Source organism: Coptis chinensis, chromosome 4 (assembly GCF_015680905.1).
Source record: "Coptis chinensis isolate HL-2020 chromosome 4, ASM1568090v1, whole genome shotgun sequence".
Classification (NCBI taxonomy): Eukaryota; Viridiplantae; Streptophyta; class Magnoliopsida; order Ranunculales; family Ranunculaceae; genus Coptis; species Coptis chinensis.
The window spans coordinates 1,136,483-1,159,835 of NC_141459.1; the positions used below are offsets into that span (position 1 = coordinate 1,136,483).

General features: G+C 36.2%; 4 protein-coding genes across 4 annotated transcripts; all 4 read right to left on the reverse strand.

Annotated features, from left to right (window-relative positions):
- Nucleotides 1–4,968, reverse strand: DGK2 (diacylglycerol kinase 2). Its single transcript, XM_086606068.1, is given in 10 exon segments — nt 1–403; nt 923–1,060; nt 1,300–1,464; nt 1,559–1,678; nt 2,517–2,593; nt 2,673–2,900; nt 2,903–3,047; nt 3,392–3,480; nt 3,483–4,597; nt 4,830–4,968. Coding segments are annotated over 9 exon segments (2,157 nt in total). The 5' UTR covers nt 4,528–4,597; nt 4,830–4,968; the 3' UTR covers nt 1–253.
- Nucleotides 4,969–7,394: 2,426 nt separating this feature from the next.
- LOC147501033 (Adenine nucleotide alpha hydrolases-like superfamily protein) lies at nt 7,395–8,629 on the reverse strand. Its single transcript, XM_086606071.1, is given in 4 exon segments — nt 7,395–7,717; nt 7,823–7,944; nt 8,074–8,364; nt 8,367–8,629. Coding segments are annotated over 4 exon segments (681 nt in total). The 5' UTR covers nt 8,487–8,629; the 3' UTR covers nt 7,395–7,569.
- A 2,712-nt stretch (nt 8,630–11,341) lies between these two features.
- On the reverse strand, nt 11,342–18,446 carry LOC147501034 (coatomer subunit epsilon-2-like). Its single transcript, XM_086606070.1, has 7 exons — nt 18,096–18,446; nt 17,911–18,000; nt 17,678–17,829; nt 13,056–13,191; nt 12,818–12,973; nt 12,590–12,669; nt 11,342–11,817 (listed from the first exon to the last, which is right to left on the reverse strand). The coding sequence occupies exons 1-7, from the start codon at nt 18,261–18,263 to the stop codon at nt 11,724–11,726; spliced, it is 876 nt and encodes a 291-aa protein (XP_086462196.1). The 5' UTR covers nt 18,264–18,446; the 3' UTR covers nt 11,342–11,723.
- A 4,037-nt stretch (nt 18,447–22,483) lies between these two features.
- SECE1 (secE/sec61-gamma protein transport protein) lies at nt 22,484–23,079 on the reverse strand. The gene has a single exon (XM_086603759.1). It carries the CDS (start codon nt 22,985–22,987, stop codon nt 22,511–22,513), a length of 477 nt encoding a protein of 158 aa, XP_086459885.1. The 5' UTR covers nt 22,988–23,079; the 3' UTR covers nt 22,484–22,510.
- Between the last annotated feature and the right edge of the window lie 274 nt (nt 23,080–23,353).

Consider the following 23,353-nt stretch of genomic DNA (forward strand, 5'->3'; position numbering starts at 1 on the left):
GAAAATAAAAGTAAAGATGAAATTGGATATGGTACATCATAGTTTCTGTGCAAAAAGTACATTTTTCTTCCTATGATTATATCTGTAGGATACATTGCTCTCTCTCTCTCTCTTACAGTAACAGCTTTTCACAAAAGAAGCAAACAAAAAGGCCGTTTGAGCAGTTGAACAGCCCAAATTACAAGGTTAGAAAAATTACTCTTTAGCAATCAAAAGAGTTGTTAGTGAAGAGACATATATGAGATAGTTTCCGTCAAGATAGATGAAGGGCCATCTGCTGGAGGAGTAATTTCTTTTGGGCTGCATTAATGAGACCATTGCACTCGGCATTCACTAAGACCTCTGTCATGATTGCTGCGGCATGACCTGTGGGCTCTTCCGATGCTCTCCTAAGCATGAAAACCTATGAAACAGACGGCTATTAAGTCTTGCCAAACAAGCAAAAAAAAAGTCTTGCCAAACAATCAAGTGCACAACCAAAGGTAAGAATATAGGTTTCCAATGGAGAAAAATAAGTTGGCTATCAACAAAATGTATTATCATTACTGTAACATTTCTCGATATGAACGCGGTATGAGATCTGGAAGCCTAGTTAGCAGTATGTTTTATAGGGTGCAACAACCTACATGGGGATGACTCACAATATTATATCCTACTTTTACAATATATCTACCAAAGTGGAAGAAATTAACTAATTGAACAATCATGGACTGTGCATATACAGTTATACGTTTAACTTGTATATAGGATTAGAAACATCGTGAAGGAGCTGGTCTGTTGCAGGACACATACCCAATAGAATGGATCGCATCCATCTGGGTCAAAATCATGTATTATGTATTTTCTGAAGGAATAAGGTCTTCTGAAGGCATTTAGAATCAGTGCTCGTATATATTGTCAAACTGAAACTCCATGGTTATACCTGTCCATGATGCGTTATTTCTAAACAACCAGGATTTTGGATGAATGGTTCCCCGTCTATCTGCACAGGAAAAGGAGTGGACACATGTATTCTTATAACTTCCCCTTGGGCTAATCTCCTAGCCTGTGATAGTCCAACCTACAGAAGAGACCAAGGAATGAATAATCAAATACTTGCACAAATTTATTAGTTCACGACTCACAAGTGACAGAGTGTGCATAGAAACCAAGAAATCAGATCTCAATCTCAACAATCTGTAGAATTTAGAAAAGGGTATGGTTGGTTGGCTTGTGTTCGCCACATTTTAAAATATATAAGTTAGATCTTCGAAACCACAGGAAATGGACATTGAACAGAAAAGGTAGTGGAAGCAAAACCTGAAGTTTTCCAAGGTGCCATGCTCCTGATATACATACAACTTCAAGCATTTTATCATGCATTGACTGAAGATTGAAATCATCATCGTGGTCATAATCATTTTGCCAAAGATCCACCCCACCCATATAGCTGCCAATGTTAAGCACAATAACACCCTCTGCGTCCTGGAAGCATTAAGAAAATGACAAGAATTAGTGAATTGCAAGGTGCAGCACTTAGCTTGCTATATCATGATTTTAAGGAGAAAGCAAACCTTACCTTTGGGATCTTAACAAATTTCCCATCAACTTCAAGCTGAACTTGCCATGGTAGGTCTGCACATGTTCTATCCATGATATCTTTGGCACCCTCTTTAGCATATCGCAATTTATTCACAAACTGTCAAGTATAGATATCAGTTAGCAAAAGGTGTTTTGCAGTAATATTTTTCCTTTTAAATAACATCTCCTGAGACGTTCCCTCTCGTCATAAATTATGGGCATAGCCACTGGAAAGAAAGACCTAGGTGTTCCAACCAAAATAATAAGGTGAAATATGTTTGGTTTTTTAAGCTGAGTTCTAAACAGGAATGAAAATGATAATTTCCACAATAATCGAGCCTCAGTTTCAGTCAAAGCTGAGGTGAAAGCCTTTTATTCTTCCACATAGACATAGACACATAATTTTACAATGACAAAAGCCAAAAGTGTAGGACTTTCTTCAGTTGTTCTCAACACAAAATCTACAAAGACTAATAACCATTACAGAATTTATAATAAAAGTTAACAAAGGAAAAAAAAATACAATGCCTGGGAACACTATATATCGAATTTAATAGTGGCATTGCATGTTGCAAAAACTCAGACTTATCCACGTGATCCATTCGTCCCCCACTCCCACCAATAATAAAATAAATAAATAAATAATTACCCTCTCCTAGTCTTCTCTCCTTTCCAAAAAAAAAATCACAGTTGTTTGACTCACTATGAAAGTGTTTGAAGTTTATCGACTTTTGAAATAACTGTATTACCCTTCTTATCTTATTTAAGGATCTTTAGGGAGACCCTCAGACCTACTAAGAAATTATTTCTGTTAATGTAAGCCCCCTATGAAACCATACAAGAGGTAGGGCAAATAACCTCTTCAGTTCATTACATGCATTTTCTGTCTTTAATTAATTATATGCATTTTGGAAAAAAAAAAAAAAAGGATGCAACGACAAAAGCAAGAGTATCACCTGGCTACAAAACTTATCAGGTCTTTCTTCCCTCGTCAAGTGAAACTCGTAAGCAACCTTTGCGTCGCATCCAATACCTATACAATGAAAAAAGGTTTAGCAACTAATTCAATCAACAATCACTAATAACATCAACTTTCTTTCAAAAAAAATTACCTAAATAGTTCATCATGAACTTGGCTTGCTCTTTGGTCTGACCCTGGTCAGCACTTTCTTCTATGATATTAACCTTCCAGCGATCTAGCATTGTCACTGCTGCATGGTTGATGTCATCTAGAAGAATTCCTAAGCCCCCTCTTCCCTCAATGGAAGATAATCCCCCTCCCCATTGCAAAACTCTGGACAGGTCATTGCCTGTCCCAAGAGGGAGTATAGAAACAGGGGAGGTGATTCAAAATTTTGCCTTTCAATGGCATCAAGAACCCATGCAACAGTACCATCTCCACCACAGACCAAAACTCTAAAATATTGCACAGAAGCAAATAACTTCAAACCAACCTCTGGACCCTGAGAGGAACTTAGTTCAAAAACCTGCAGTGGGACAGAACAGGGATATGATAAACAATTTAGAGCCTCAAACAAATGCAAAGCTCCGTAAACAACAAAAATCCACTTAATTAGAAATTTAGAATAGAAAGTAGAATCTCTTTAAATATTCTAAAGAACAATAGATTAGAATGCATCCATATAAATCCAACAGAATACTAGGGGTATGAAACTGTATCCATCCATCCATATATCAGTTAATCTTTAAACATTCGAAAATGGAATCATAGTTTGGGTCAAAATAACATATGCAGTACAATGATTTAAAAGAGAGATTAATTACTGGTTGAAAGTCTTCATCAAAGCTCAAACAAAGTTAAGTTATTTACCTGTACAGGGTTCAATAGCATGTTCAATCTCCTCCGGAGAGTAGGCCCATACTGAGCTCCACTTTTCGTATTGATAAAAACCAAAAGCGTCGCGCATCCTGTGGCAGATCCACTAACGTATACTTTTTCATTTGGCTGGAGGCCATGTTTCCATTTGTTTGCATAATCCCATTTTGGGTGCCTTTAACACTGGGTACAATTCCACCCTCCTTCAAGAAATTGTCGTTATTATTATTTTTGCACGACTTATCCAAACCAACAAGGCCATTAAGCACATAGCCAATTGCTGTATTTGTAGCAGGAACATCCTGCACTTTACCATTAGGATTCCCACCAAAACTAGAGCGATTACTAGAATTCTTGTTCCGGTTACGCCTTCTTCTTATCTGCCCACGGACTGATGAAGCTATAATCTCTTCTTTGATGGAACTCAGCACTCCACCGGCCGTTGTCCCTTTGTCTGTTTCCTTCACAGAGAGGGGTGAAAGAACAAGTCTTCTAAGGGAACCCAAGTCACACAAATTACCAGATTCTTTCGACATTTTGGCATGACATTTAACATGTATAAGTCGTTGGCACCACAAGCAATGCCAAGTAGGAGAAGCATCGAGAAAAGGAATACCACACGGCTCATCACAATAATTGCAGAATGCAGACATCTCAGTGTTTTCATCCACTTTAATCCATCTCTCTGACCAATGGTGTAGCAGATGAGGTAATCCGGCTTGTGCAACACACTTACAATCTTTATGCGCAAACTTGGAACAATAGAAATGAGCTGCCACACCACAAACAGAGCACCGATGGAGTGGGGAATTCGATGCCGCCTTTGAACCCATGGATTGAGGGCTAAGAAGATTAGTTAAACAAACACAACAAGTTGATGGTTGTGCATCATACGCAAAATCCTCTACCCATGTATGGCATGACAAGGGTACTTTTAACTTCTTCCATACTTTCTTCTTCGCCAAAGCAGCAGCTTTAATCCAATTTAACGATGTCTTTCTCTGCCACTTAAGAAACGCATAAACCACAGCTGAAATCCCAAACAAACCAGCCACTAACCATCCCAAGATAAAAGAACCATAACCATCTGATGTCAGAACTCTAAATAGAGAAAAGCCCAACTCTATCATTCTGAAACTTTCACCACCCTCTTCTCGTCTTACAAACAATATGTTCTACAACACGTTTCACAAAAAAGACCTGGGCAATAAATAAATAAATAACTTTAAAAAAAATTACAACTCCAAAGAAGTAATCTTTAAACTTCATTATCCATTAATAATGAGAAGGACATAATATCTATCACTATTAACAACATTCAACAGCCAACTAACCATAAAAAAAATATTAATTTACAGAATAAGCCCATAACAAACGGTTAAATAATTCAAAACGGAAACAATGAATAAGAAAGAGATTGAGAAAAGTAGACCTGAATATTTGGAATGGAGATCTCTATGCATTGCCTTGCCAGAGAGAAAAATGAGGATTGAGCTCTTGTGCTGGGTTATTCTTTGCCCTGTTTGTTTGCGATCTCTGGATCTTCTTCTTTATTTCTTACTTGTTTATTCCTTCTTTTTAAAGTAAGAAAAAAATAAATAAAGGTGAACAAGGACATGGCGCGTAGACAAAGCGGGAAAGCAGCAGGGATCTTTTTTCTTGTTTCTTCCGCGTTGTTTTTATACAGGCTTTGGAATCTCAGTTGGACTTGGACCATGATGACCTTGTCAAAAAAAAAAAAATTAGGCCGATCTCTCATATTAGAGCATTTTAGGTGAGATACTATCCTAGCATCAAACACTAAAATTTCAATAATTTGGTGTTTTTTCATCTTCAGAAAAACATATTGATTTAAAACAAAACGGCACCAAATTTGGTTCAAATTTTTGTGTTATATCAAATCTCTCTCTGCGGTTATCTTGTTTTTTAACACCGCTTTTAACAATAATAATGTGCTAGTGTGGGCTTCAATCACGGGCTTTTGCGAAAACCGCACGAGAGATTTGGAAAGAGAAAAAAGAAGAAAGTTGATGTCGTACGGTTTCTGAAAAACCACGTGGGCTTGGGCTTTTAAGATGGATTTCAGTAGCGCGGTTTTGAAAAAGTCGTGTGGGCTATCTGGCACAGTTTATCCAAAACCGTCATTAGATGTCAAATATTTGATATTTCTCTTCAAATTGGTTGGTATTTTTTTGGTTTGGTTAAAAAATTTAGTGTTTTCTTGTTAAGTCCGTTTGTGCCTGTTTAGTTGAGTGAATATCTAAATTTTGTTGTCATTCATGATGTATAGGTGTATAGTTCAAGGAGTCAATGGAGGGAAGGCATGGGTGCTGTGTCATGGACTCATGGTTCATATGAAAGCGATATTTCTAGTTTTCTGTAAAGAAGCTTCCACCTAACCCTTGTCCCTGGCTTATCCGTTCCATTCTGCTAAAAGATTTCATTTGGTCCACAAATTTGTAAACACTAAGTATAATCTTGAAAATATGTTCACTAAGTATCTTACCGACACAAGATATATATTGTTTAATTAATCGTTATCAATCAACGTCCATTTACACTATCAAAAACAGATAACAGAATTTCAACAAAAGCTTGGTTTCCTTGCACTTGTTCTTCCTATATCTACAACGACACTCACCTGCTTGGTTTATCTTAGATTTCATCTTTATTCTTGGCCGACGTCAAAGTGTTAATGCACTAGAATCTGTATATTTTTGTTCCCGACAAGTTATTTTGAATATGTCCGAATTCATACCTTGTGCCAAAATCATTTCTGGGGCAGTAGTTCAGCCGTTCAGGCATGTTTGGTTGCATGAACGACGCAACGACTTGTCGACTTATAAACCATATTGTGAGTTCAAATCTTAAGAAATGAGTACTTTAGATTTTCAGCAATGACAAATGGAGTCATGGTCTCTTACTTTAAAGTCGATAAAGCAAAACCATCGATAAGAATGTCAATGTATTGATCATATGATCTATTGTGACCCTACCAGTAATTGATTGACAAACCTGATCGATACTTTTCTACAACTACCTTAGTAAATCTCATGGGTTCATCGTCGAGTATCGTACAAGACCCCGTGTCCTGATGATAGTGTGGAATGAAGTGGGCTCTAAGAGCATACTTAAGGCCTAATGCAACATTTTCTGAAGCACTTGAGCCCAAATCATACATGTTGTCGCTGTGATAACCTGTGATATTCATTCTACTGTTTCCTTCTCGTGCCCATCACCAGCTTTCTACATTATTTCCATGATTCCATCTCGTGTCCATTAATTGTTTGACCTGTATTTTGGTGGATACTCTCACGGTCTCGCCAAAAATCAAAGTGAGAATCCTCGAGTATGGGCTCACGGATCCATACAGGTTAATAAACTAAGGTAGGTAAGATCCATAAACATGTGCATCCGACATTTACACGACATCAAAGATGTTAGGCTTTTGAACCCCTACTGATTTGGTTGTCCCTATTGCTTTCTTTACCAAAAAAATACTAACGTAACCCGATTTCTAAGACTAAGGACCTTATCCCAAAACCCCATATGAAGAACCAATGGTGTAGCTGTGAGTTGTTGATGACACTCCATTTTTCCATCCACCAAGAAGTCAACAACTGCCAATTGCACCATAGGGAGAAATCCTAATTCTAAATATAGAAGTGTAGAACCACCCGTATAGATAACTGCAAGCCAACACAAAAATGGCTACTAGTGGGGTCTAGTGTTGTGTTTCATTACCCAAATAACAATTGCATTCATCTGCACAGAGTCACAGAGGCAAGTAATCCAGGATACAGTTAAGGTGGTAATGGGGAGGTCTGAACCTAAAACTTTGTATCCAGGATACAACTTTGCGGGCACGGTGCACAAAAAATCTCTCTATCAGCAAGTCCACATTATTTAAAATTGCAAAGTTTGATAATGGGCCGGTCAATTCATACTTAATGGCCGGAATCAGAACTTCAGAATCGGTGAGCAGTGTGCACAAAAATTTCACCATCAGCAAAGTCAATTACTACAAATTAAAGTCAGAAAAAAGACAGATAACAACTAACATTGACACATGATACCAGTGATTTGAAGTATAGGGCAGTCTACAGAGATCATTTTACAACACAACCCTTCTCTTATTCTTATTTGAGTTAGTTCATATTCTGAAATCTCAATCACGCCAAGAGCCAGAAGTCTTTCTGCCATCTAGAGCTGATAAGATATCCACCCAAGCCTCTACTTTGTTTCCTCACTCCTAAAGTCAAGCATTCTGCACTGTTGATGCACTGATCCACAAAATACTCACTGCTGCTCATACACAAACTGCATCACAAATCACAAACATATTATCAAGATCAGAGATCAAGATGTATAATGTATAGAATATGAAATTAAAAGACGGTCTACAATTTTAATAAATACACTCACCAACTAAAGAATGTGGAAGGCTTCTTCTGACCCAACACAAGGACAGATACTTCAAGTTTCTTCACCTGGCTCATCACTGTGGCTAGTTTTGGTCCCTGTATCACTAATGCCTCCACTTCAACCTGATTATTACATCAACCAAACAAGACACTATTTAATTTATTAAAATAAATACATAAGCAAATTTTTTCACCATGGTTTTGAGATTTTGTATATAATGAGTCGAAAAAAGGCTATTCATACAAAATTACCTCAGGTTTAGAGGCCTTGCAAAGGGTCCCAAGAGAGTTAGCAAGGTAAGTAGAAGAAGAATCAGACACTCCCTTCTCAAGACCAGTTTGAGGAGGTATAATGTGAAGTAGAGTAAGCAGATCACCCTTGTTGGTAAGATGAGTGAGTGCCCACATCATGGCATGTTTGGAACATGACGACTGATCTACAACAACCATAACTCTCTTCTTCATTACATAACCATTCATACCACCCCCATTCTCATCACCATACATGTAATTAAAACCTTGCATGTGTTTCAAATTCCTTTCATATCACAGCCCCCACCTCCACCTGCATTACACTTGTTATTGCTACTACTCCATCTCTTTGAAGAAGACATCCAACCATCTCTACCACTTATTTGTCTCAAATATGAACCTGCACTAGGCATTTTTTTCTGTAGTAGCTTCTTAACAAGAGTGCAAGAAGTTGCCTTTATTTGAAGGGAAGGAGAAAGTTGATGGGTTGAGTCACTTGAGTGTAATTATAGGAAGAGGCAAAGATGAGACAAGAGAGTGATGAAAGTAGTAAAGAAGTAGTGATCTATTTATCTTTAGCTTTTAACTTTTGTGCAGGTTATGGGTCACGGGGAATCACATTTACTCATATGAAATTTAGTTGATTTTTGCAGTAAACAATGAGTACTGTGTGATCAGTTTTTATGATGATGAAAGAGAGGATTCACTTTTACTTTATTGGGATCTCTCTTTGTTTCCTTGTGTGTCATGACTCATCATACAAAAGTCCATCAAGTGATCATGACCGTTCAGGCCTCAGGGCATCTTTAAAATTTAAAACCACCAAAATGGACTCGGGTCTGACCCGTGATCAAATCCGTAATTATGGTCTAGATTCTAGAATCTAAAATGAGTCCAGAGGGCAGGGAATCGGGTCGGGTTTGACCCGAATCTGACCCAAACCCAATTAGTTCGAGTCGGTTTTTATATCCGTTTTCTTGTTTTGATTCGGATATTTTTTTGGGTTTTTTTTTTTTTTTAGTATTATCCAATCGGGTTAGTCGGATATAATGGGTTCGGATCGGGTTTAGATATTATGAAACTATTTAGATTCGAATATAACCATATCCGACCTATCCCTGCCATAGTCCAGAGTACAGACCCAAAGTGCCTCAAATTTTCCGAGATTTGAATAAATCCAACTCGGATCTATTCCTAAATTTTGATACTTTCGACTTTTCGAGCACTTTTTCTCTAAACCGTGTCGACACGTGAGGCAAATATATTTTAAATGAGATTAATAACTCTTTGATGCTGGCGGAATTCGACCCCCAAACCTCTGGTATCCTTATCCAAAGATTTTACCGACTTTGCTAGTCGACACATGAGGCATCTTTCATTCCCAATACTTGCAAAACCGAATTTTTTTGACTAAAGTTTCAACATTTGAACGAAATCAAGGTCTATGCCAAAGTCGATATGGTCTCTGAGCAAAGAATCTGTAATCTGAATGACCCAGATCCAATCGAATATCGGACCAGTCACCTATATTTGCAACAGTGTTTGTTAATATTCCAGGAGTCGGCATTTGATAAATTCAACATTTTAAACCTTACAAATCCCAACTAAAACAGTAAATGGAGCGGGTTCGAATCGGATTCTCACTCAAAACTCTTTACCATATCCAGATTCGGGTCGGATTTCGATATCCATATCCACTAAAACACACAAAAAAATATACTATTTTAATGATTTTCATATATAAATGTAAAATATAACTTATTTTTAGACATCAAAATATGAATCTTGTTAAAATAGTTCGGGTTTTTTAGATATTTGGGTCGGATAATTTAGATTCGGATATGGTCTATTCAGATAAAAATGAATTCGGATATGGATCGGATTCGGATTGATCCCGTACCATTCCCAGCCCTAATCCCAACTAGACTCATTCCTTTTATAGCTTTATTCTGTACGGGCTTAGTGTTGGGTTTCATCTGATGGATTGAGGGCCAAGTGGCCAACGATAATCTTGTACCGTTGTTGATTGCATTTTGGACTTGGTTTTCATCCATGCTGCAAGCAAGGATTCACTGAGTTCTGACAGTCCTTTAATGGGGCGAGTACTGAGTAGGTCATCCAGAGTTCCAGAAATGCAGTCTGGAATCCACAGTAAGAGCCTCGTGAAATGGGGTATGTAGGTCATCCAGAAAACCGTACCTTCAAATTATTGCACCCGTATTACCTGCTGTTCTTCTTGATCTTGCCAGAAGAATAGTTAAAAATCGAAAATGACTCTTGATCCCGGGACCACTCTTTTTCTTTCTTCTTCTTTTTTTTCCCCTAATTTCTCATTTTTGAGAACGGGAATTTGTCCAATTTAGAGACAGCTCTCATGTTAGGTATTAGGACATACGTGGTTTGAAGTTTGAACTGATGTGTAGGCCTCTAAATGGTTCTAGTTCCAGCACTCCAGTGTGTTGTCGAAAAGCTAAAAAAATACAAATTTACTCACAAGATTAGCAACCAGTGGAGATTTAGACGACTTTGGTTATGAATGTTTTTACATTGTTGTTGAGAAACATGTCTCCATACAGATGGTGCTAACTGCTAACATTCAAGGTTGCCAACTTGTCATCCATTCACGCCATGTTACGGCGTGTAAATTTCATACATAAAGAAATAACAGTGTGCTATGTGCAACTATAAGAATGAAAAATGTGCCAAAGTACAATCCTTTGTACAAAAGTACATAATAACTTTTCAAATAATAATTATCATTTATCATATATATTGGTTCATAAAAGTACAGAACACGATCAATAATACAATGTATATTAGATGATTCAAGATTCAACTGTTCATGAATCATAGTAACTGTTCATGAATCATAATGAAAGCAGATGGCGTGTTTAATTGTTCAATTCAATTACAGGTAGGTGTGCTGTGTGCATTTCATCTCGAGTTGGACCTACACCAACAGTTAAACAGTATTATTATGGCCATATATATATGCATATGCTTACAAATGCAACCAATCAAATTTGTCAGAGCACCCATTCAATTTCCTTTTGTTTTCAATCTTTGAATGAGTTGAATCCAACGTGATTGTCTAAACGTGAAATATGAAAGCATTGAGGGTAAAGAATGTACCAGAAAGACTCTGAAGGTCTAACTGGTCCACACGAACAAACAAAAGCTACCTATCTAATGTACTGTTTTGCCACTTGCAGAAGAAAGGATGGATTTTCCGGAATAGAATCACGAGAATCACAGATGCCATACCAAATTGTGGACAGAAAATAACAAATTATCATCAAAAAGTGCAATTTTCATACATTGCAAACAAATCGGACACACCTTTCAAAATATTAAAATTTGAAGTATGACACGATTAACCTTGTGCATAATTCTCTGGAAGTTCCTAGCATGGTAATCTGGCAAGACATCGACAACCTTTTTCTGCATCATCATCTGATCTGGTCGCACAACTCATATTAACCTCGTAAACCAATCCATCATTCTCATTGGGTTAATTACCCAAATAACGAATAAAAGAGCAACCATTACTAGAGGAACAGTTGACCAACATGAAACTAGCTATGTCAAAGTTCAAATGAAAAAAGGCATGAATAATAGACATGTCTATAGCAAACCAGTCATAATAACAATCAAGCGACGGTTTGAACAGCTCTTTCAAAGTTCTCTTCAGCAGACGATATACGTTTGACAAGCATGTGCGCAGGATGTGAGAGCTTCAATTGACTGCAAAAACAAACTTCGAAATGATGAGTTCGATCACCAATCAACCAATTTCAAAGGTAAAGTGGCTAGAGGATCACAATTCGAAAGCAATCATTTAGGATGAAAAAAAGGGGGGGCAAATTACATACAACAAAGTTAACAGTCAACTCAAGTTGACTTGGCTGTAAATTGGGGGGGTGGGGGGGAGACCCTAATTTCTCATCCAGTGGGGTGGGTGGGGGGTAATCCTAGTTAACTAAAAAAAAAAATTGACAGAAAGCAACGTGCACCAGATAACTCGCGACAAACTTTTATTTTTAATAGGGCTTCAGGAATTGGTACATTTAGAGGGCCAAAACTTGATGAGTTGGTGTCTAACTGGGGTTCCAACGTGTTGTTAAGTTGTTTTTTAATTTGGATGCTCCAGGCTTCCCTATTGCTTTGCCAAGTAAGTAAGAGGTGGGATGGGAAGTGACAGTGGTTTATTAAAGGTGCCAACCTAGTTGGAATGTCTAAGTTGCCATGCATATGGGAATATACCCTCTACTGATTGTGTTTAATCCAAATAAATTCATTAATGGGAAATAGAACTTATTGATCAGAAAGTTAATTTTTTTTTTAGAGAAAAGAAAATTCCTATGACAAACTGCTGCCAACCCCTCCCTTTCACAAAAAAGTGAAGGAGTCCAATCACAGATCAGAAAGTACAGTACACAACTACACATAGAACTTCGCAGCCAACTGAAAGGGCAAAAGAATTACAGAAGAAATATAAAGCATATTCGATCTTTACCTGAGGTAACGAGATGATGGTCTACCAAGGTGGAGACTGCATACAATCAAATTGGCAAGAGTTTCAGGATCCTTTGCATCCTGGGTAACCAACAACACCAAGACACTTTTTTACTAATAAAAAATGTAACTGCTTCAGCAATGCTGTTCCAACATTAAGGGGAAAAAATACAACAATCCATGAAAAAATATAACCAAGCATCAAACTTAATGGAAATCTGTAGGATACCATGTTTAATGCGTCCAACAACAGATGTTCAGCTTCGTCAAAGTGTCCCATATGCATATTGCAGACAGCCTTTCCATTCAGAATCAGCGCTGTCATTTGAAACTTCTCAGAGAAGTCTTGGAAGATGAGCAATGCTTCTTGAATCTTCGAACCACCCTAATATCACAGAACAAAACTATTATTAAAGCAAAAAGTAATTCACTTTCCCATACAAGCAGTTAGGGACAAGAGCTTTTACCACTGCCAAGTTTAGCCATGCATTTGCAAGTTGAGTTAGGGTATGATCCTCATCAATCTGCTGCATAATCTTTAGTTGTTTCTCAGCATAATCTGACCTGTGCATCTTAAGGAATATCTGAACATTCAATGCATGCCTGCAAGAAAGAAGCCATATGTTGATAAGGTCCGAAAAGCTAATAGGAAAGAATCCTTTATAACAATAAAATTCTCAATTTCAAAGCAGTGCGATCTTGCCTTCGTTCACAATAGCAGTTGCCTTGCCTAACCACTCTCCATTACATTCATAAATAAATAATAACCTTTACATGCTGGAGTGTCTGCAACATGTATCAATGTGCTTTCAGCACGTATTAACAAGGCCCTTACATGGGTTTACATGCTTGTAACGCCAATGTTACCAGATACAGAAAGACAAAACCTCAATAAGACATGGATGTGTATTGAATACTAGAATCTGAAGCATCTGACACAATATGAGACCATATTGAAGTATATGGGCTCACCATACACTGACATGCACAGCCTTCTTTTGCTCTAGGACAGATGACATGCCAAAACATAATGGCATGCCTTATGATGCAATTTTCCAAGACAAAACAAATAAAATTATCCGTAGTGTCAGTTGTTCATCAATGTTTTTCCTTATATATCAATTTTAACAAAAATTTAATCATGGATCAGAAGTTATGATGCTTTCAAGATTTCTGAAAATCAAAGGTACACATTATCACTTTTAGCCAAAAAAAAAATCATTGCGTTACGAAACTTCAACACCTATCATAACTAACTTCAAACTGAAGAAAGTCAGACAAATATTTAAATGCTAACATGAGGAGTACGTTGAGTGGCTTAAAACTTTTGGAATATGCTCACTCCCTTCGTACCAGGGGCGGATCCAGGGGTGGGCTGCAGCACACCCAAGCTTTGGTAAAAAAAAAAAGTAGTAGTGTTCAAATTTCAAAATAGAATCTTAAGGTCAACAAACTAAGCCCAGCCCATTGACTCATTAAGCCCAGTCACTTAGAAACTAAGAAATTAGAAATACCAACGAACAGAGAGAAACTCTCCTCTCTCGGTTAACTCTGAACTTCTGAAGTCTGGACTCTCCGGTGTCCGGTAACTCTCGGGTGACGGGTAGTATCTCACACAGTCACACTCTCGGTTCTTCTTCCTCGCTATTGGCCTCTTGGGAGTATTTGCTTATTTCTTTCTTCGGTTCTTCACTTCTTCAACTCTTGCAAACTCTTATTAATCTCATAAGGTAAAAAATTTAGTTCAATTATTCTCAATTTATTAACTTATTATGATATTTGTTTATTTGTTTAAATGTTTGTGCATTAGACATTAGTTTAGTTAAAACACCAATTTATTTAAATTGTTTATATGAATTCGTTTATTTGTCTAGGAATTTAGTGACACCAATAGAACTATTTGTTTGAATTGGATTTTGTTTTTATGCATTAGAAATTTTGGATTGTGTGGATGATGTGATAACGCCCAATGATAATTATTTAATATCTTAGATTACAATGTCACATCATCAAGCGCCCAAAAAACCATTAACTCTTCTATCGTTCTATAAACGAAAAGATGATAAACTGGAAAGTGGTGAAACTTCAACATCTATTCTTGATACTTCAAAACTTCTTGATACTTCAAAACTTGATGCGATGAGCAACGTCCTACCAAAGTTCAAGTTGTCGAAATTGAAAGAGTTGAATCTTCTCCTCGAGTCCAAAGAGTCGGAGTTGAACATTCTTGCAAAGCTCAAGAAGTTATAACTATGGAAATTGATGTCACTTCTCCATTTGAATCGCGATCCGGGTATACGGATTGCTATATATAAATACCCGCTTAATAAACGTGATGAAATCTGAGTAGTTTATCTTAGAATGGGACCTTATCAACCGGCTCATAAGAACGAAAAAGATTATCCATTGATTATGTTTGGAAAGCAAGGACATCGGTTCAACGCTAATTGGTACAAACTATTTCCTTGGCTAGAGTACTCACTCCACAAAGATAGAGCATATTGTTTCTATTGTTTTCTCTTTGAAACAAATCCTCCGAAGCATCCGGTGTTTACAATTGATGGGTCTCAAAATTTGAGATAAGTTAATAGTGGGAAGCAATGTTCTTTTTGAAACATGAAGGTGGTCTTTGTTCTCCACATAGGTCGGCAACATTATATTGTGAGAATCTAATTAATCCTTCTCGACATATAGATAGTGTTATCAATAGACTTTCTAATGAAGCGATTGCAAATAATCGGATCCTACTCCGAAATGTTGTTCAATATATTCGGATGCTTGCACTCTTTTAGAGGCCGTGATAAGTCAAAGAAATCAAAGAATTGTGGAAGCTTCCTTGCAATGTATTCAAAAAGCACTTTTGCCGAAAATGTGAGAAAGAAAATACATGAAGATGTTGGCGATGCAAAGTTTTGTATCCTTGTAGACGAAGCACAAGATAATTCACGGAGAGAGCAAATGACAATTATTATAAGATTTGTTAATCGTGATGGTTTTGTTAGAGAAAGGTTTTTTGCTATTGTTGGTGTTGAAGACACTTGTGTATTAACTTTGAAAAAAGAGATTTCCAAAGTTCTTGCTAGTAAGAATTTACTTATTGGAAATATGAGAGACCAAGGTTATGATGGTGCTAGTAACATGCGGTGGTCAATAGAATGGATTACAAACACTATCTCTTAAAGAGTGTCTTTATGCATATTATGTACATTGTTTTGCGCATCAACTACAATTTGCATTAGTTGCGGCTTCTAAAGATGTTTCCGATGCTTGGTTTATTATTTTCAAAGTTGGCATCCAATGTTAATCTCCATGTTCCGCCTAAAAGGAAGAAAGAGTTGGAGAAAACTTGAAAAGAGGAAATTGAAAACTTGTTAGCAATTAGTGAGCTTAATAGTAGGCGAGGTGCTAATCAAGTTTGTACATTGGAACGAACTGAAGAAACTCAATTGAGTTCTCACTATGAATCCATTTGTAGCTTGAAGGAGATGTATGATGCAATTTGTACGGTTCTTGAACTCATCATGAAGAATGGGTCTAGTAACACCATGCGTGGGAAGCTAAGAGTTCTTATGTTGCTATGAGAGACTTTGAATTTGTCTTTATGTTTCATTTATTGCATAAGACTATAGAAATCACAAATGTACTATGTAAAGTCTTGCAAGGGAAGTCTCAAGACATTCTAAATGCCATGGGTTTAGTCTTAAGTACGAAGAAACTTCTTCAAGAGTTTAGAGAAACAAGTTGGGATAGTTTCCTTGGGGATGTGATTTCTTTTTGCAAGAAGCATGATATTAATATTTCTAATATGAGCTCTCGTCATATGACGAGTACACGTCGTTGTTGCCAACATAATGATTGTATTACAATTGAGCATCACTACCACGTTGATATATTCAATGTTGTAATAGATTACCAGTTGGTAGAGTTGAAGAGTAGATTCTCTGAAGAGGCAATGGAGTTTCTTTCTTTTAGTTCGGCTTTGGACCCGAAAGATGTTTTTAAGCACTTTTATATTGATGATATTTGCAAGCTCGCCGAGAAATATTATTGTGAAGTCTTCACGAAGCAGGAGATACTTATTTTGAGAAGTCAACTACAACATTATAAACTTGATGTGACTCGTCATCTTTGTTTTCATAAATTGTCTACCATTTATGAGTTATGTCGAGCTTTAATTGAAACAAGAAAGTCAACTATTTATCATTTGATTGATAGATTGATTCGTCTTGTCTTGACTCTTCTTATCTCCACAGCGACTGCTGAACGAGCCTTTTCAGCTATGAAACTTGTCAAAACACGACTCCGTAACAAAATGGATGACGAGTTTCTTGCGGATTGTATGGTTATATACATTGAAACGGAATTTGCTAACGAAAGTCGATATAGAGTTAGTAATAGATGAATTTGATAAGAAACCTCGCAAGTCACGATTTCATTAATATCATGTTTTACTTTTTAGATGTCTTTTGTTATACTTGTCAAGATCTATTGTGAGTATGTGTCTATGTGAAAACATTTATTTTTGTTCATTTTGAATAGTATAATGAAAATGATTACTTTTTAGTATGATGTTTGTCGGAAATTAAAACGAAAATGATGCCTATATAGTTTTTGGTGGGACATTGTTACAATTTTTTAAGTTTAACTTCAGTACATCCCCCCAGTTTAAAATTCTTGGATCCGCCCCTGCTTCGTACAAAATCAAGTCACACGTATATTATCTCACATCTCAGTAAAAACAATCAAAGTGTGGCAAACTATTATTACCCAAATCTATGTGTCAACAGATTCTTCTATACGAAAGTATGAATTCCATTATTCGTGTCTATAAATTAAATGGAAATCATAAAAAATAATGGCTTAATAGAGAACATAGGGGAATGTGTTGATCCAAATTCATTTAATTGAAAATATACTATCTACCCAAGTCCCAACAAATAGAATAATCGAAGAAAGATTAAGCTGGGCATTCCATACGTAACATTTAGAAATAACTTGCGCGAGTTATTTTCCTATGAAAAAAAAGCAACTAATCAATTCTCCAAAACTATAACCAATGTGCAATGAAAACGATTAAATAGAGACTTACAACTCCATAGTGCCACCAGAATGAGTATGTTTCAAAGCCTCATTATAATCCTGCTCATGCATATAAACAACCCCAGCAATCAACCTTAAAACAGGATTACTCCCAATAGCTGCATCACTCAACCACTCTTTAAGACTCGTAATCACCGTCTCCTATAAAAAACAAAAAAATCTCAACCAACACTCTCTTTATAAAATAACAAATATAAATTCTCAGATCTAACAAATCAACACCTTGTTTTCAGGACGATGAAGATATAAAGCGAGTAGTTTCACTGCTTGGAGAGCAGTAGGTTTTGAAGAATCGATTTCACCAATCACAAGCTGCGAATGAAATAAAATAAAATAAAATGTATTGAATCATATTCATATGAGAAATTGACGAAATGAGATCGAGAAAGAGAAATTGAAATTGAAACCTCGGGAGCGCCGATGGCAACGTAAGATCTGAAAACGAGAGAATCTTTTTCGATGGAATCTTCTTCGGATAGATTGTTGAGACTTGTGCTTAAGTTGATCGCTGCTTGGTATGCACCTAAATAGAAGCTGTTTCGCAGTGCGAATAAATGGTCTGGTGCTGATGCCATGCCTATAAATTCTTTCTACTTTGCAGATCTGCGAGAGAGAGGGAGAGAGAGTTTTCCTAGTTTTATAACTCGTCGATTAGTGGGATGAACCGATGACGTCATAATTTATAATTTTTTTTATTAAACAGGTTGACCTGGTCACCTGGCATAGAAAATTTGCGAGTGAGAGAGCATCTCCAGTAGGGGGTGTAAAATTAAGCCTCATCTTGGTGTCATTAGGATTTTACAACTCTAATTGTAAATTATGGTAGAGTCCATAAATATCCACTCTCTATTTCTAATAGAGAAGTGTAAAAAGTTTAATTTTAAACTCGGACGACACTTTAAGTTAAATTAAATTAAAGAGGGACGGGTCACTTGAAGTGTAAAAAAGTTTAATTAAAGAGAGACTTCGTTTGAAGTGTCATCCAAGTTTTAAATTTTCAAATTGTGACTTTAAAAATAGATAGGGACGACACTCCAAGTGACGTCCGGATTTTTGTTTACTCAGACGTCTGTTCGAGTGTCGCCCGGGTTTTTTATTAGCTGATAGCCTGATAGCGAGAGATGAGAAATTCCCCACCCCCTATATCAACTAATACTCTATTACATACGGTATAACACCCCCATTGGAAATAATTTGTTGATATTTTGGGTGTAAAGTTTCCACTCTATACGGTTTACACCCCCATTGGAGATGCCCTAATGATTATTCGTATCTCTGGGATTTGTCTAGGACTTGTTGCTGTTATTGTACAACTGAGGAGTATGAGAGGATTAGGGGTGACTTTGAATCGGATGGGATCGAATAAAGGGTTTTCGGAAAAAAAATTCAATTTTTTTCGGATGGCAATATCCTTTCCAAATCGGATCCAATTATTTTTCGAATGACAATTTTTTTCCAAATTCGAAAAGTTCGGAAAATCGGAAAATTTTCAGAATTTTTGGAATCCGCATAATATGAAAATAAATCGGAAATTTGAAATATATAATCGGATTCTCTTTTAGAATAACTATTTTTTATCCACTTAATACATTCATTTATCAATCATTTTGAAATGTATTAATTCAGTAAACAATTTAGACATTTTAACACATTCATTCAGTAAAAAAATTCTTCGTGTTAATGCATTAATTCAGTAAATAGGAATATGGGATAAATTGAAACATGTACTAGAATAACAATATTAATTTTTTGAAGTTGTGAGAGAGACAATGTTCTACTTCTTTAGGGTATTTATTTGGTTTGTAAATTATATGTAGTTTTAATTTAGTAACTATATGAAATAGACCGCTATATATTAAAAATTCGGAAATTAATCGGAAATCGGATCGGATCGGATTTTGAAAACACATCCAATTCTGATCTAATTATTTTTCGGAAAAATCGGATATCGGATATCGGAACACAAATATCATTGCCAAAATCAGAAAAATATCATATCGGAATTCGGAAAAATTGGGTTTTCAAAAAAAAAAAAAAAAAAAGACACCCTTAGAGAGGATATTTTGTTAAGGATATTATCAATTACCTTTTCTTCATCTTTACTAATTACTACGTGTATAATGCGGTTTAAATGAGGTAGCCATGTAGCTGTCATGTTGGGCAAGTGGCAGCACATTCTTCATACAAATTGCAGCTCGTTGGCTCATCCAATATGGTATGACTACCTAAATCTATAAAACTATTAAAGATGGAGAAAGTGATAAGATCAAACATTGCGAAACAAAAAATGATGGGTTATAGAAATATGAAAGATTCATATGAGATGTTGGAGAAAACTGACACATGGAATATAAGTAACTAAATCCAAAGAATATTTCTTTGGAACAGGAAAGGGAAAAGGCTTTGCTATTATTAATTGTAGTGGTAAATGTTGAGATTCTTTAAATTGATACAATAACAAAATTCTATTTTTGTGCGAGGAATTTCTCAGAGGTTACATTTTGTCTATGGAGGGCTAGAAACGAACTGATTTTTCACAACAAGACTATAATAGTGGGAAAGAGTATAATATTTATAAAGTCCTTTATATGTTGACACTTTGGAGAGAAACCATACAAGATTCTAGTAGCTTATATATCTCTAGTGTCTTTGATTGATCTCAATAAAAAAATAGCCATAAATAAGTTCATACAAGAGTGTGGTGTTCGCCTCCAAGCCCGTTGATAGCATTTTTTTTTTTTTTTTTTTCTTTTTTTTTTCTCTCTGTTTAGTCACTTTCATATAATTCTCGATTCCTTGTAATTTTACAATAAAATAAATTTTCTCGTTTATGAAATTACCGTTTCTATTTTAAGCTAACAAACAAGTTGTAACCTTCCACTAAAACATTTATATGCATTCTTCAAAATCCAAATTCCGAAATGTAATATTGTGCAGTTAGTGCCAACCGCGATCTTTTTTTCTAATTTTATGATAATCAATTTAAGTGTATTGGAGAGGGATAGGGAGAGGGAAGAGTGAGAGGGGAGAGGGAGAGATTGCAGTCGAGAGATTGAGAGGGCGTGGAGAGCATAGGGACGAAGAGAAGAGACAAAAAATGAGAATAGACATAAACCAACCAAATAATTTTTTGTCCACATACTCCCACTCGGCTCAGAACGTTCACTCCGCTCACTTGAAAATGTTACAACTTAACGTCCATACTTCATGTTATTATGTAGCAGCTGACCAAGGGAGCGGAGGGAATGTTCTGGGGCGAATGGGGGATGTGACCCAAATTGTAAATTGGTTGGTTTCTTTCTGTCTGTCCTCATTCATTATCTCTTCTCTTCTCTTCGTCCCTCTCCACACAATCTCAATTTCTCCCTATCCACTCACGCCCCCACTCCATACCAGTATACTAGTATTTGAAGTTTCATGTGCATTTCATATTTAACTATTACAAAGTTTATACAACTCTATCTAAATTCATAGTTGGCATAGTGAAATCTCTAACATAGTATAGCATGGCTTGGGTCTCTGCCCATCTTCTTCAACTCACCAACATTACCCCAAGAATTAACCTCATCAGTAACACCTGCACCTCAAAGCATTCCAAGAAAGCCAAAATTTCATTCCCAATATTCTCTAGACAAACTTCCAAACGATCACTTCTTCTTTTAGGCATTTCGTCATACTCTTTTCATGACCATTTAACGAACCATTTTTTCTCCCCAGAGAAACTACTTGCATGTATATACATTGTCATTTTTCTACTCCTTAGACTTGTTTTCAATCTCTTACCACCAGACTTTCCTCAACGCTGGCATGATCTCATTGTTTCCTCTGAGAAAGCAGAAGCTGAGGCTAGAAACTACCCTTCACATTTGTTCAAAGCCATTGTAGCTTATGAAGATCGTCGGTTTTTCTGGCATTGTGGGGTTGATCCAATTATTTTTCGTATGACAATTTTTTTTCCAAATTCGAAAAGTTCGGAAAATCGGAAAATTTTCAGAATTTTTGGAATCCGCATAATATGAAAATAAATCAGAAATTTGAAATATATAATCGGATTCTCTTTTAGAATAACTATTTTTTATCCACTTAATACATTCATTTATCAATCATTTTGAAATGTATTAATTCAGTAAACAACTTAGACATTTTAACATATTCATTCAGTAAAAAAATTCTTCATGTTAATGCATTAATTCAGTAAATAGAAATATGGGATAAATTGAAATATGTACTAGAATGACAATATTAATTTCTTGAAGTTATGAGAGAGACAATGTTCTACTTCTTTAAGATATTTATTTGGTTTGTAAACTATATGTAGTTTCAATTTAGTAACTATATGAAATAGACCGCTATATGTTAAAAATTCGGGAATTAATTGGAAATCGGATCGGATTGGATTTTGAAAACACAACCAATTCCGATCCAATTATTTTTCGGAAAAATCAGATATTGGATATCGAACACAAATATCATTGCCAAAATCAGAAAAATATCGGATGGGAATTCGAAAATTTGGATTTTCGGAAAAAAAGAGACACCCTAGAGAGGATATTTTGGTAAGGATATTATCAGTGGCCTTTTTTTCATCTTTACTACGTGTATAATGCGGTTTAAATGAGCTAGCCATGTAGCTTTCATGTTGGGCAAGTGGCAAACTGGCAACACATTCTTCATACAAATTGCAGCTCGTTGGCTCATCCAATATGGTATGATTACCTAAATCTGTAAAACTATTAAAGATGGAGAAAGTTATAAGATCAAACATTGCGAAACAAAAAATGAGGGGTTTTTGGACTAGGAAAGGGAAAAGGCTTTGCTATTATTAGCCAAAGAAATCTTGTACACCTCGACCAACAAAAACACGATCAGACAACTCAGCTAAAATAGCATTAACAGTAAGCAATACTACACTAGACCCAGCTATAACACCTAAAACAACTCCCGTTATCCCAAGAACCTTATTAAACCCTGGCCATTCAATCTCTTTTATCTCCTCTGCTACTCCACTCCACAAATCATCAGACTTCTTACTTTCTTGAACTTCAGGTGGTGGTGGGGAAGAAGAAGAAGAAGGTTCCACTGTTTTCTCTTCTTCTACTTCTTCAATAATCTCGTTTACATTCTCTCGACCCCGTTCTTCAATAGCGTTTATGGTTGTATGTCTGAAAGAGAAGTGATGGGTGGATGGGTAGATGGGTCGGGTCGGTTTGTTGATGTAAGAGTAATAAAGAGCACGTGTTGGAGATGGTGTTGTTAAGGATGGGAAGTGGAGGGAGGAGAGTGAAGCAGGAACTGCCATTTTTCTGGGTTTCAGAGTGAAGAAAAATAAAAGAGGTCGTTGGTTGTTTTTTTTAAGTTTTGGATTTGTTATGTCAGGACTTGGGTAATATCAAACCCGACCCGTTTGCAACAAGCCCAACCGCTTCACTACTTCAAATGGCCCAGTTTATAAATGTATACCACACGTATTTTGACTTCCGCATTAACAAGAGCAGACAAATTATATGTACCAGAAAGTATATTACATTTATATTTGTTTATCATTGAATCTAGATTTTCTTTCAAAGCTAACAAATAGTTTTTTTGATGTAGATAAATATTATGTTGTGGATGCCAGGTGTTACGACCTAAAAAATCTCTAGCCTTCCTCTTTTATCCCCCTCCA